General features: G+C 35.5%; 1 protein-coding gene across 3 annotated transcripts; it reads right to left on the bottom strand.

Annotated features, from left to right (window-relative positions):
* Positions 1–6,681: 6,681 nt before the first annotated feature.
* LOC127847198 (uncharacterized) lies at positions 6,682–14,755 on the bottom strand. Of its 3 annotated transcripts, none has more exons than XM_052378933.1 (6): positions 14,592–14,755; positions 12,415–12,493; positions 11,513–12,187; positions 10,962–11,120; positions 10,404–10,602; positions 6,682–10,204 (listed from the first exon to the last, which is right to left on the bottom strand). In XM_052378933.1, exons 3-6 carry the CDS (start codon positions 12,044–12,046, stop codon positions 7,788–7,790), a joined length of 3,309 nt encoding a protein of 1,102 aa, XP_052234893.1. In that variant the 5' UTR covers positions 12,047–12,187; positions 12,415–12,493; positions 14,592–14,755; the 3' UTR covers positions 6,682–7,787. The 3 variants fall into 3 exon arrangements, with proteins under 3 accessions (XP_052234893.1, XP_052234892.1, XP_052234891.1); XM_052378932.1 differs by having other exon boundaries at positions 12,359–12,493; XM_052378931.1 differs by lacking the exon at positions 12,415–12,493.
* Between the last annotated feature and the right edge of the window lie 1,081 nt (positions 14,756–15,836).

Here is a 15,836-nt window from a genome sequence, read left to right on the forward strand (position 1 = left end):
ATGGAGACTAGCCGGAGCGTTAAACTAAATATGTGTCTAAAGATTAAACGTATTTGCATATCTAAAGATGTCTTAACTGAGAAAAAGGCACGTGGTGTCCTTTTTGCATTTACATTTGTTTAGGTTTAGCAATTAGAATTGCTATAAATATGTTTAAAATTTGACTTGTGTACCTGCAAATAGGGGATACTACTGGTACAACACAAATATGCTCTTTCATAACGTTATTCCCATAAGGAGAATTCCTAAATATGTTATTTTTATTCTGCGGTTTTGAAAATGACCATGATTCATTTTCTGTTTTGTATATAAGAGCCTGCGTTTCAAGAAAGTTAGCATCGAACAATTTGAGAATATTATTTTTGAACAAAGCATGCTTATTGAATGTCATAAATCATGTCATTGAGAACACCCGATTAGTTAATTGATATAAGATCAAGAAAAAGAGAGAGGTGATAATAATGGAGGAGACATTTTTATTTCCTCCGTATTATCTTACCAAACTTTTCAAAATATATTTCTTGTTCTAAATGATTTATATTTCGCATGTTTGCTTTGTTCTGCTAATCAGTAGTGAATGTTATGTGTTCTTGGCACAACATTTTATTCTAGACGTGAGGAACGCCCGTGAAACGCCTCAATTAAGACGTCGCTATAAAACATATTAACAAAATCATATGAATTTAAGTTTAATTAATATATAATTTATTATTAACTAAAAGGGATGCGTTGGTGAATACAAACCAAATGCTTATATTTCAAAAGATTTCATGTAATTGTGTTGAAAATGCTTTATATAATTTTATTAATAAAAACCCATCTGATGTCATTTTGCCATGTAACTTCAATATCATACTAGTTTATATTTTAAGATTTCGTAAGGTTTCTTGTGTTTACAACAAAACATCGGCCTTTAATAAAACCAGCTTGATCTTTGGATATTAAAATATGAAGTACTGTATTGAAACTATTTGCAATGGATCTTTATGCTAATTTGTAACCAATACTTCTTACTATGAAGTGACATAACTTATTTAAAAATACATGAAAGTCACATAGATACTAAAAATCAACGAATATTTTGCAAAATATTTCGTAAAATAAAGTTAACCCATAAAATCAGTGTTTCTTATAGTATAAGCCTACATTTCAACGCGAGATGTGGTATGTGAACATAGATTTAACGAGGTACAAAATGCTCTTTTTTGCCACAATATATTCCGTGTCAATTTCCCGCGACGATATCCGAACATTTACGAGAGAACACAAGACTAGCTTCGGGCAGCGTCGGAAGAAGTGCGTATTCATGAGAACCGTATGACAAGTACCGTATGACAACAGTAAGTTGTTAATTGAATAATGTTTGAGTTATCATTGTTAGATGGTAAAAAAAAATTTCAGCTTTCGTGTGCATGAAAAGTTAACCAAAAGAGCGTTCGCTCGACTTTTTAAAAATGGTGTGTAAAAGCCGTCAGAACGACACAGATTTGTTTAATAACCAATATATGACGGTAATGCAAAAATTGTTTCGATTCTATCATAATTTCTTAAATATACGTTTACTTAAAATGAGAACTATATCTAAGTAAGCTTTTCTCGGGCACGGGACTACCTTTTGCGTTGTTAATGAGTAGTTGAGCAATACATACATATGTTTTATTAATCCATCGAAAGTAAAATGCACTTGAACAGTTTTACTTTTTACCCCGCAGAGCTTAAATTACGCGTACTCAATGGGAAACTATAAGAAGAAGACCGAATTTTGTATCAGTTATTAAGTAAGTTACTGAATATGATTGCCCGTTGCCATTTTAATCGCCACGTTGTCACGCACTTATCAGTATGTGAAGTTTACCTGCTTTTAAAAAGAAACTCAAAACTGTCATTTTTCAGGACGAAGTGTTTAACTATGACAGCGTTCATTATCCTTCTTCTTCTGACGATTTGGACGGATGAGTCCCAACAAAATGTCTTGCAAAATAACGATAATACTGACCTTGTTGAAATGATGAGCAAGATGAAGGAAATGATGCGCAAGATGACAGATATGCAAGAACGGGTGGAGGATTTGGAAAATTACGTCAAAGGAAGAAAGCAAAAAGACAATGATCAGAAACAATGGCGGATTCTAGGTATTGGAAATATTTTACGACTAAGTTCTCATAAACAAAATGATTAAAATAAGTGTGCGTGTATTAAATAATGTGATATGCTATGTGGTGTCCCATTGAGCAAAACATGTATTATCATTGTTTTAAATCAAGTTTAATTATGACAGGCAGCATAAAAAATAGTCATTTAATCATAAGAATAAATCGCACGCGCACATGTATATGATATTGTCAATTTTTTGACTGATGGAACACTATGTAAATAAAAACAATTCCTTTTCTTTATTTAATTTACTTTGGGAAAAAGACCTTCCTCCAGTTGCTTTTAGTGCGTTTCTCAACCACAGGATAAAACTGGGTCCAGACCAAACAATTATTTTCAATCGTGTCCTTCGTAATGAAGCACACGCATACAGTGGCTATTCTGGTAAGTTTGCTTACCATTTGATTCGTTTGTTTTTGTTTGCATGAGCACTATTTACAATTATAGGCCACCACTTTAAAGGGACCGTCAACCGCGATTGACGAACAAAGAAAAGTTCTAAAATACCGTACTTTTACAATAATTAGTTTATATTGATTTAAATATCACGACTGGTATATTACATTTCTTGAAAAAAGTTGTTAAGTTTTCATATTTTCACTATATTCGGTAATAATTTTTACTGGGTACTGGTACCAGGTAACTACCAGTTAACTATAAATCACGCACGTAGATTGATCATCATCGTCACGTGGTAAACACAGGAATGCAAATTGTGCATGCGTAGTGAATTGTATATATTTTATATATAAAATGATCAATATACTTGCGTTATTTATAGTGTGTATATCGTTATGTCACCCATTTTTGTGATGTACTTTCGATTTCACATCACGAAATTGTATTACCGAATATACTGAAATATGAACTTTAGTAGTAGTAGTAGTAGTAGTAGTAGTAGTAGTAGTAGTAGTAGTAGTAGTAGTAGTAGTAGTGGTAGTAGTAGAAGTAGTAGTAGTAGTAGTAGTAGTAGTAGTAGAAGTAGTAGTAGTAGTAGTAGTAGTAGTAGTAGTAGTAGTAGTAGTAGTAGTAGTAGTAGTAGTAGTAGTAGTAGTAGAAGTAGTAGTAGAAGTAGAAGTAATAGTAGTAATAGTAGTAGAAGTAGTAGCAGTAGCAGTAGTTGTTGTAGAAGCAGTGGCTGTAGCAGGTGTATGCTATATATATATATATAAGGTTACAGTATACTAAATACTTTTGGTGTTCAATTCTATTCCCTCTAAAAAATGGAACGTCATTTATTTGAAGACACAATTCTCTGTATGGTCACTAGCCATTGCTTTATTTTTGAATATTTCTGTGTGCATGTGGTAGGGAAAATATTGTTGTATACTACAAATTCAGTGTTTTGCTTTTAGGTTGGAGACTACATGAGACTTTGACAGATGGCGGAAAACCCTCATCAACTAGAGAGAAGCCGATAAAAAGATGGCCTTAAAAAGTGACCGTTGATTCGCGTCGAGTTCTTTTTTTTACATACTTTATGACCTATATTTTTTATTGTTTAAATCAATTAGGCTTGGAATGCTCTTTAAGAAAAGGTACGGTTATGATGGTGTCTGCGCGCAAATTGTGACTTTATTTTTATGCTCCCCCCAGGAGCATATAGTCGCCGCTTCGTCTGTCCGTCCGTGTGTCCGTCAGTGCACAATTTTTGTCCGGGCTATTTCTCATCAACTAATGACCGGAATTCAAGTAAACTTTATGGAAAGCTTCACTACCAAAAGGAGATGTGCATATTATCAGCCGGTTCTGGTCGGATGAGATTTCACAGAGTTATGGCCCTTTGAAATTTTCCATTAACTGTACATATAGTGCAATTCTTGTCCGGGCTATTTCTCAGCAACTAATGACCGGAATTCAAGTAAACTTTATGGGAAGCTTCACTACCAAGAGGAGATGTGCATATTATCAGCGGTATCTGGTCGGATGATTTTTCACAGAGTAATGGCCCTTTGAAATTTTCCATTAACTGTACATATAGTGCAATTCTTGTCCGGGCTATTTTTCAGCAACTAATGACCGGAATTCAATGAAACTTTATGGGAAGCTTCACTACCAAGAGGAGATGTGCATATTATCAGCCAGTTCTGGTTGGACGATTTTTCACAGAGCTATGGCCGTTTGAAATTTTCCATTAACTGTACATATAGTGCAATTCTTGTCCGGGCTATTTCTCAGCAACTAATGACCGGAATTCAATGAAACTTTATGGGAAGCTTCACTACCAAGAGGAGATGTGCATATTATCAGCCGGTTCTGGTCGGATGATTTTTCACAGAGTTATGGCCCTTTGAAATTTTCCATTCTACTTATAGTGCAATTCTTGTCCGAGCTATTTCTCAGCAACTTATTACGGGAATTCAATGAAACTTTATGGGAAGCTTCACTACCAATAGGAGATGTGCATATTATCAGCCGGTTATGTTGCTAAACCATCCATCGTATTATTTTGTCCAAAGTTATGCCCCTCAAGACGTTTCTCTTTATCTGAATATATAGTGCAATATTGTGACAAAAAAACTTTGGGGAGCATCACCCGTCTCCGACGGTTTCTTGTTTAGAGAGTTATGGCCCTTTGAAATTTCTAAGTTGCTAAACCATCCATCGTATTATTTTGTCCAAAGTTATGCCCCTCAAGACGTTTCCTTTTATCTGAATATATAGTGCAATGTTGTGACAAAAAGAAACTTTTGGGAGCATCACCCGTCTCCGACGGTTTCTTGTTTGTTAAAGTTATTGCTTTCACGTTGAATTTGTTACGGAAATATTTTAGTATATTGTGACCTATAACAAGGGGAGATAGCAGCGCATCAACATAAGTAGAAGTAATAGATTTTTATTGAGGTGAAAATTGCTATATCAATTGTGCAAGCATCTTTCACAAATCATCAAATATTATATCATATAATAAAAAGTTAGGAGCTATGACCGAATCGCGAGCGGAGGGGGACGACCATCAGGAGAGCAATACCGTGGTTGTTCGTCTTAAGGTGGGGACGAAGTCTGGATAGCTCATAAACATTGTAATCATCCTCTGTATGGCGATGACAACGCAAGATCAACATCTTTTACAGGAGTTCAAGCGTCGTTCCCATAATCTTTGGACATTATAATCTGTGCTGTATTTCACCACTTGTATTTGGAAAGTAATGAAAACAGCAGTATTGCACATCTGAAGAAACTGGGTCAATTTATGATTTAAAATCAGAAAAAAAACTAAACTTTCATTAGCGACGTGAAATAAAGATTTAACATTAACATTTTGAGATAACTAAATCAAAAGTAGTTTGTTTTGGTCTTGTTTTCAGTTGTTTGTTGATATCCACCACACGAAATGTTTGTTATGCAGTGTATTGCATAGTAACGAACCAGAGAGAGGCCCAATTACATGCGGATTTCTGTTTCGTCTGACTCATCCCATGGTTTTGCAATAAGTCGCATTATGCAATCCTGAGCATTCTTTGTGTTGATATTTTACCATCAAAACAAATGCAAAATCAAAGCACTGGAGGATAAATATGTTATTTATGATCACACTTACTTCAAAACACCTCTGACAATTTCCCCGGTCTTTATTCTGGTGCGTGGTCATATAAAGGCAACTATATTCGACGCAGGTATTGTTCTTTTTGTGAATATTCGTAATTTCGTAAATGCTTTTACCCCGTGTTCCCCCTCACGAAGTGGGTATTTAAGTTTCATAAACAATCTACAAAACAAATAGCCTTTATGAAAACTGAAAAGTTCTTAATTCCAAATTTGAATGGGTATTCGACAAATGTTTTTGTTTCGTACTCTTTTAGTGTTGATTATATAAAGTGGTTGAAACAGGAATGTACCAAATGTCAGTTACATCAGTTGTACGTACGCTCTTTCTCATATAATTCGGACTTTGTTCCTCGAACATCTATTAGTTCCGCATTAATGTGTAGGTGATCGTAGAGAAATGAGTTTTGGCTGTGACCAAACAACTACCCTTTATTAAAATTGAGAAGTGTATCATTCTAGATTTAAATGGGTATTTCTCAATTGCTTGTGTGTTGTACTATTTCAGTGTTGGATGAAACTATTTAGTGGTTGAAATAGATATGTACCAAATGTCAGTTATATCATCTATGCGTACGATCGTCCTGATATTATGTGAAAATTACACATTGTATTATAAGGGTTTGCTCTCCAGCTGGTGCAGCTTAAGTCTCACTTCATGTGTATTATATATTACCACTTATTTAAGAAGAATAATGGGATTATAACAAATCTTGATTCAAAATACTTTGTGGCAACCATTCTTTATTTGTAACATGAAAAAAACGTGTTTTATTACAGATAGTGTAGGCCACTTTTTGTCTTTGATGAAAGGTGTCGTTTGTGAACCATCTTGTTGATAACGTATTATTTACAAATATTCACGTTACAGTTACATGAATTTTATCGTAAAAATTATCAAACAAACAAAACAACAACTTCATTTTTTGCTATACGTTTTATACTGCATTACATAAGGTTTATGTATTATGAAAAAAGTCATTAAATCCAAAATATTTTATTAAATACATATACTATGCAAATTATGTGAACATTACAACTTGTGTACAAAGCACAATTAAAATTGTCAGCTATCAATCATGACCGCAACATTACGGATTGTCAAAAATGGCAATAAGATCTCTTGTATTATAAAGGTAACAAAAACCAAACCACTTTGTTTCGAATTCAAGGGGCATATCGACGCTGTTACCCCAAACATTTAGAAACATATTACAATAATTCATATTCCCACTGTTCACTATTACACTATGTTTTCAGCAGCAATTAAAATATAACGCTTATCTTTAAGAAAAATGTGTGAACATCTCCAAAACTATGTTTCGATACAAGGCCCAAGCGAGATTCCAACTTGCGCCTCAAGAAAGGAGTTTCAAACTAAAATGAATTTTGTCAACACTTCATTTCCGTTAGCTGGAAATGAACCGACGAAAAAAATTCTAGAATGATAGAAAATAATGTTGTACTGAGCAAAATTAGACCATGTTTTAGGCAATAATGTTATAAATACTTATTGAACGATTGTCTTATTTTTGAAAATGTTTTACCGCACAGCTCGTACAGATCTAAACTTTAGACATACTATGCACATATCAAAATCTTCAAATACACTAGTATATGCTTCAAATACACTAGTATATGCTGCAAATATACTAGTATATGCACAATATACGAAATTTGAAGATCGTCAAACAATTTAAATTCTATACATAAACAAAAATACATATGTTACAAAAATACACAGATTATTTCATTCCAATACAATTCTTGTTTGAAGAGAAACTGCAATATGACATAATTGTTCTTCCATTTGTCCGAAGTTTGCATCATTTTCTACAAACATATGTATCTACTTGTCGTAGAAGACTGTGCAAGTGCTCAGTGTAACATGTTATGTCATGAAAAACAGGTGTAACTATGTCATAATATGAACATTTATCGAAGCCAACCTGATTAGATGATGTCCATTCGTCCGTGGGCAAATAATGAGCTTTGCTCGTAAATTCAACGTATTCTTTTGTTATAGTTCTTGATTGTTTCAATAGACCTGTCATCAAATATGTAAAGAATATACATCTATGGTTATCTCAAACGCTTGAAACGGTTCTATCATATAGCGTAGTGCACTTGCTGTCATCTGTATTTAACTTAGTGTTCGGATTGAGCGAGTATTTGAATACATACATTTCGTCCATTCCATCAAAGACGTAATCTAAGGGGAGATTTTGCGCTTGCATTTTGTACCCGTCTTTCATGACGTTATATTTGTTAGAAGAACTGATTTTCTTTTTAAAAGCAATGAATTCCTGATGTGGTACAACATTGCATTCTTTTAGTTTAAAGGTCACGGAATGGTTGGATCCTTCATATAACATCGTCAGCCTCTCTATCGTAACAACGTTAATAGTTACAAGTTCAAAGTACACATAAGTCAATGTTCCCGAAAGTCGTTCAATTGGCTCTTTCGTAAAGTCAATGTGGCATATTTTCAAGCGTTTAAGATGCGTCAATTCCGGCAGCATGTTGACAAGATCATTTGTATGTTTACATTGATGTACGTGTAGATTTTGCAAACATTCAGAATTCTTCGATAATGCCGCAAACATAACCTTTTCTGTCACTTCCGAAACGCGTTCAAGGCTACAGGTAATCATACTCTCTGTGGACGCGGTAGTTTTTGCTGGCTCTTTTTCTCCAGCGATGCAGAGGTATTTCAAATGTCTACATACACTAAGATCTATTTCCGTACATCGCTCTTTCAGTGTTACGTACACAAGTGTATCATTCGACGATGAAAAAACTGATCTGAAGACATCAATGGTCGGTTTGTCATTGAGTTCCTCTAAATACACCGATACGATCCTCGTTTCGTTTCTTTTAACAAGCTCCCTCCATACCTCTGTGTTTTTCACGTGTCTGTCAGTCACATGGGTAAGATATAAATGCGCTTCATGCTGATTGCTTTTTGATTCTCTGAGTCCCTTGAGAACCAAGTCTTGTGCTTGCTGAATTATATGCAGATTTTGTAAGTCCTGTACACTGTTTTCTGTACCAATAGCATTTAAGTTTGCTTCACAATCATTAGAAACAAAGTTCATGAGAGATGCCGAGAACGCAACTGCTTTTTCGCTGTCAATGCCGCACAAAAATTCGAAAAAGGTTGCGATGTCATGTATTTTGAGCAAGTGTCCATCGAGATTTGCAATTGATTTCTTTAAATTGTTTGTCTGAGACACCGACTTAGCAATGTGGCGTGCTGCAAGAAACTCTTGGAATGTTTTATGTAAGAATGACAAAACTGAGCCATGTTGAGCGTTCGGTTGGAGAAAAGATCTTTGGGTTAAAATCCCAACTTGTAGTGCCTTTTTCTTTTCTTCTGAATTTAAGGCTTTGTCAACCACAGATTGGTCAAACACAATTGACGATTCTCTTTCATGGTCAATCAAGGTGTCGAACGCTAGTTTTTGCAGTTTTTCTAAAAGGTCATCTTGAGTTTTGTCATTTGCATCGTCTCGCAACTGCTCCATATCACTGCCCGATGACATACGCATTCTAAGTTGCCCAAACAACATATCTATCATGTTCCTATAGATGTCGCACACGGATGATCCAAGTTTTCCTCCTGTATACCAAAGATACAGGAGTTGCATGTTGAGCACTGGCACGTTAAGACAGTGTGTCAAATTGTGGTCCTCTACCGAGTTGAAGAAATCATCTGGCAACACATTTCTTCCTGTCTTTTTGTTAAGACATTGGATAACCTTTTCTGCAAGGTCGCGTGGATCTTTCACACCAGTTATTTCGAAAACTCGTTCAATTTCGATATCGGACGACATCCTTGCGAATGCCATTTTCCACGGTCGTGTGGTTGTCAGGACTAAACATTTGTCGCGCATTCTTCGCCGTGGAATCATTGTTTGTGCTCCACAATAGCAATCACTGTTGTTCCTATGTCGCCACTCATCCAGTCCGTCCAGAATAATGAGACAAACTTCTTCATCAAGCACCCTCTGTAGAAATTGATCAGTGTATTTGGCCGGCAGGTTTGCAAGAATATGGTGGTAAATCATCTTGTCAATATCGCATTCACGACCACTGAAGTCCCGTAGGAACACCAAGAAAACGAATTTGAATTGACCAAGCGTTTCAGACTGAAAAAACCTGTCAGTGTCTGTAGGGTCATGATTTGAAGCCCATGCCAATGCAGTTTTCACGCAAAAGGCGGTTTTTCCAACCCCTGGCTCACCTTCGATATAAACTACGTTAACGATGTTGCCATGGTCGAGTAGAACGTCAGACAGGTGTAATTCATCTGCTGAGTATGACTTTCTAAATGAATGTCTGCGGTGCTGTGATTCTCTGTTGAATTTTCCGTGGTCAAGTCTGATAACATTTGGCGTAACATAAAGGTGTTCTACCGTCCCTTTCACACGCGGCGGTAATGGATAGATGGGAAGCTGATTTTTGAACTTGATATAAAAGTTTTTCAAATCTTCTTGGAAGTCTGTAAAATAATTTGATCCATAAATACATGGATTTTAAATGTTATAAATCATTAATGTACGTGAACATATTTACCAAAATCAACAATTAAATGTAATGTGAAAGATATTATACACTAGTGAATTTATTCTAGAAATTTCTCTTATGTGCAAAATTGACAATATACTATTTGAGTTCAGAGTGTAATTTTTAATTGGTACCTTCTGTCAGACGAGCATGATTTGTTTCTGGTGCATCCTTCATTTTCGCAATTTCGGTACTCAAAATTTGGAGCTTCTTGCTAAAGTGATGGTATAAATATTCCACTTTGTCCTCTACGTTCAATGACACAAGCTCTTTCAACACGTCATTTTGTACATCGATACTTTCAGATTTGATGTCGTAATCGTCTTGCTCTATCTACAAAATTCATAAAAAAAGAACGTATAAGTAGTACATTCATTGAGAGAAAGACCTATTTAAATATATCGAGCTCGATAAATGGCAAATAAGGTTTAGGAATTAGATCGGATGTATACCTCTTTTAGCTGTTTTTGTTTACATGGACAACGTTTACAACAAGGCTAAATTCATTACCCTTTATGGTATAGGTAATTATCCACCTGCCATAAATGAAAATCTAGCAACAGGAGGTAATACAAATAATCTCCAGACTAAGTTTAGCAGTTTCATTTATCCTTCATTATACAGAGATCCTAACTCATTAATGTACGTTTTCTATTTGGTTTGAAAAGAGCTTGTTTTATAATGTTTGTTACCTCATTCAGTTTATGTATTGCCTTTATGCATTCTGGAACACTGTCAGGGCGTCTTATATCTTTCAGAAGATTGGTCAACGCGTTAATGACGTCATGCATGACGTCATCAGAAACATCAGTCTGTGACGCGTGTCTTATATCTCGCATCTTTTCTCTTACCTGAAAGGGCATTTTCTTAGTAAATATAAATAAGCATCGACAGTAGTACGAAGTGGCGTATTTTAATTTGCGGGTGAATACATACCTGCATGGTTATTAATGAACTGAAACCGTTGCTTGGAAGTCATTGCTTTCAACTAGTTTTCTCACATTATCAGCTTAATTTGTTGTTGACGGAATAAAAATACAAAACTAGTACAATTTATGCACAGACAAACGAAACTACTTTTCGACAAACATATGATTGCCGTTAAATTATCTTATTGCTATGTTATTTAATTATGCACTTATACGATGCACAATTTAAACTATTTATGTAAGATGAGGATTGTGATACTTTTTACAGAATATATTAAGTGTAAGCAAAGTTGAATAGGTCGCATAAAACTTACGATGGTACAAACGTTTTCCTGCTTGCGAAGGTCGTCACCAATTTCGTTGTCAAAGTGTCGACAGTTAATGATCAAATTTATTATTCCATTGATATCTGTTTCATCAGCACTGGCCTTACCAACGTAGCCTTTTGGAGGAAGAAAACACTTTGCGACTTCCCACGGTTCTTTCAACCATATTGTGGCGTCCGTATTACACCAAGTTGGGTTTTCATGGCGGTGTAGTTTTGATATGGCGTCTCTAAGCGTCTGACAAACACCTGATACGCACTTCTTGAACTTATGTTTCAAATGAAAGGAGCACTTTCGTTGATATATATTGCATGTGCCCTTCGCTGGGCAATCAATGACATTTGGTGTTGAGCAAATACCGCATGTTACATTTTTAGTTTGACGTCTTAAGCATTCCTTTACATCCTCCATAACATTCGTGACGAATGGTATAAGAGCTTCCCTGGTTACAAACCCGGCAAGAATGCACTTAATCAAATTGACCATTTTGTGATCACTGATTTTTTCTTTCAGATCCGTCATTTTTTATGAAAAGTATCTCTACCTAGCCACCTAGTCTGTATGTTTTACTGCTATTTCGTATTCACGCTTTACATGCTTAATGGCGTTTCTTGCTACCAGTACTGATATAAATGCTTGATATGTGACTGCACCATTCATGACCTGCAAAAATAGATTGTTGTATATAAGTTAAGAATATCAAACTTTGGGGTGATGTCAATTTATTTATGTTCAACTACGTTTATCTCTTCAGTTTATGAACATAATGAGTGATTCAACAATGCACCAAAAGCTAAGTTGAAAAAAGTGTTGCACGATGATTTCAAACCAGACCGTTTCACATTTCATAGCTGTTTCAACTTGGTTTATTGAATAAGGATATGTGTTACATATTTGCGCTCATATTTTCACTGAAAGTAGTGGTTCGTTTGTGTTCTTTTGTTCAACCGCACTCGAGGTTGGTAATGTCTACAAAACAAAAAAAGATTCGTTGAATATTGTTTATATATTTAGAATGTAGGTTACAATTATAAAAAGTACAGGCTATTACAATATTACCAACTCTACTGTATCGGCAACACACACAACACAAATACAATGCATTAAAGCAAACACACCTTCCACATTTTTATATGATATGTTTACTGTATTCACAAAAACATTACATATTATAGTGTTTTTGGTGTTCAATATGCTATTTCCATTAAATGGGTTATTTTTAGTGTATGAAAAATATAGAATTCCATCTTTTATTATAGTTGACGAAATAAGTTCTCTAGGTACATGGCACCCGTGCATCGTTGTTTTCTTTTGTTTCAACTTTGCAAACTGTGGCAGTTTGTTGAATGGTAATCATATGACATAAATCATATGTAAAGGAGCATTAACTCAATATGTTTTAAATATGTGTTCATATGTAAATTTAAAGCAACAAGAATACATCTTTGTAAACAAGGTGGGTAAAGTGACAGGGATTTGTTTAAATATTTCAACCTCTGATAAAATTAAATTATTTGCTCATGCATGCACAAATAAATGTTACTGTTGCCTGCCGACTTCATTTGCAACAAATGTCTTTCTGTTCTCAAGGTTTCGACAACCCCAGCCTGACTAGAACTGATAAGCCCGGTAAAATGTTGACGGTATTATCATACAGTTAACTCTTTCTTGTTTCAACATGTTTAGTATTCAGATGATAAGCCATACAATGTTAAAAGCGTTTATATCTCAGCATATTCAAACGTCAGAAGAAACAATCATTTAATTAATTCAATTTCAGTTTCGGTTTTTAGCAACCAACAATATAATGACCAATCCGTGCGTTCGTTATTTCATTGATGCTTGCCATATATTACATTTTGATATGAACACCTCATATTTGGAAATTGTATTAGTAATCATTGTGCACGGATGTATTTAATGACCGTGTTGAGGAAATGAACGCTTACGATACAGCAAATGCGGTGCAGTGACGAAAGGAGTGTAAAACTTTCCGCCTTAACTTATTTTCGCGAAGAAGAGATTTTCTATAAACGAAAACTATCATAAAAGCGGAAAGTGTTATCCCTGATTAGCCTGTGCGGAATGCACAAGCTAATCTTGGACGGCACTTTACGCACATGCATTAAACCCCCTTTTCACAGAGCACGGCTCATATATATTTAAAAGGCCAACCGGATGCGACCATCTAAGATTCAATGATTGCTTAGGAATGTGTTGTTGTAAACCACAAAGAATTTTAAGTTGTTTCTATAACTGTATGGTGCATTTTGTAAACAGTTAAGCTGTGAGTTACATTTAAGACAATCTAATCATAAATGATTATGTTATCTCTATTTAAAGTATGTGCGACATTTCACACGATTCGTTTTAAGTCGCCACCCTGTTTTATATTAAAGCAACCCCACGGTAAACGCTTAGTCATTTATTCATTACGTTTTGGTAGTAACAGCATACGTGACAGATAAAGTGAGCCACGTAAGGCGAAAAAGGGTCTTATGCCATGATATGCGGCCAACGTAGCTCTAGACCAGCCTGCGCAATCGCGCAATCTGGTCGGGAGGGAGATACGCTCTCCGCTATAAACTTCTGCAAGGTCGCGTTGTCTCATAAGCGGACAATGTAGGTGATGGCATGGAGCTCCACTTGCCGCCTATGACATAAGACCAATTTTCGCATGACGCGTCAAATGAACAGCCGTTGTTTCGAAAACAAAGATTAATAAACATGTAAAAATCGAGTCCACATAAGCACATTTGAACACTATAGAGACTGTCAAACAGCAGTCTGTGTGCGTGTAAGAACTAACAATCAGTAGCACTGGTAGGAAATTATTTAGGAACACAGTTTGATTCTTCTGAAACATTTGTTGATAATAAGAATACTTACTAAAGGAAAGCATTACAACGATATTCTATTTCAATGTTTTCTCGATACTTGTCTTGATGTGATCAATATCAATAACATCGTCAGCTGTTACCACGAAACGAAAACCACATGTTGAAAACAGGCTGTACACACTTTCTAAAACTACCGCGTTAATTATCCAAAATAAGTATAAACTTACCAAATGCCTAATGCACGCTGCCGTTTCTCGTCCATCAGCACCACGTCAAGACCACATAATCTGTTGTTTTGCTCTATGTGTTCAACTCACATTAAATGAATGTTTTCTCCTTACGCGTATTTATTAACGTGCTATACAATCACTTCCCATTTACTGAAAATCGGTTTAGTGATTGCGTTGTTTATATGAAAACTTCCCGTTATTTGCAGTCTATGGAAGCGTGGAGGAGGTAGCGCATTCATGCACGTCGTTTTAGAACTGCTGGTTTATTTACTTTAGGATGATAAATATTTGTCAACGACGAAGAGGCCGGTTTATGACGCTGATAATCTACCAACAAAATTATATCAGCAGTAAAATCTGTTCACAGAACTATTGGTTTCATCATGCTTGTCAAAAAGTTAATGCAGAATCCAGCCGTTCTGAATTCAAAATTAAATTTCCTGGCAAGCTTTTTGCGACGCTTAAGGGCATTACCACCAAAGAAAGACAACAATAGCTGCTGTTGCTTCTGCTGCTGCTGCATTTATAAAGAAAAACAACATCAACAACAACAGGTAATACTTATAAGTACCCCTGATACTCTTAAGGATACTAAAATGTACGCTTAATGACCCGGCCATATTCCGGGGTAATTTTAGCATATATTCCGTACCCCGTATACCTTGTAGTTTACTTAAGAGTATCCGGTGAACTTTTAAGAAGTACCTGAGCCGACAATGACCAATCGAGAACTCGTACCACTACTAATACTAGTGCTTCTACCACTTCTAGAAGTCATCTAAATCAACCTTGACTTCAGCATGTCACAATCACGCTTCCATAATTTATTATTATTTTTATCACCGTGTTTTTAAGGGAGTTTCCCGTGGTAAAGGCGATTACTTGCATTTCCGTATTTGCAATATGTTACCAGATCAAATGTATTTATTATCGTTGTGTGATGGAAGGAATAAACTGGTGATACAGGTTTTGAAGGCGTTGCATGTTCACTGGTGCGGAAATCAAGATTTCCTCGTGCACAGATTTGCAGGTTTGGTAATTCGACAGGCAAGCAGGGTAGAGCGTTGACGTGATTGAAATCGTTTTATTTTTTCATGCTCTGTTTGTTAGGTTAATATTATACTTTTTGTGTTTCAGTGAGTTTTATGAGAGCATACCGATGACTTGAGATAGAAAGGGACATTGGTTCCGGACATAAACAAGTATACTTGTTATACTCCATTTTCTCAGTTCAGAGTATGG

The sequence above is a fragment of the Dreissena polymorpha genome, chromosome 10 (assembly GCF_020536995.1).
Source record: "Dreissena polymorpha isolate Duluth1 chromosome 10, UMN_Dpol_1.0, whole genome shotgun sequence".
NCBI lineage: Eukaryota > Metazoa > Mollusca > Bivalvia > Myida > Dreissenidae > Dreissena > Dreissena polymorpha.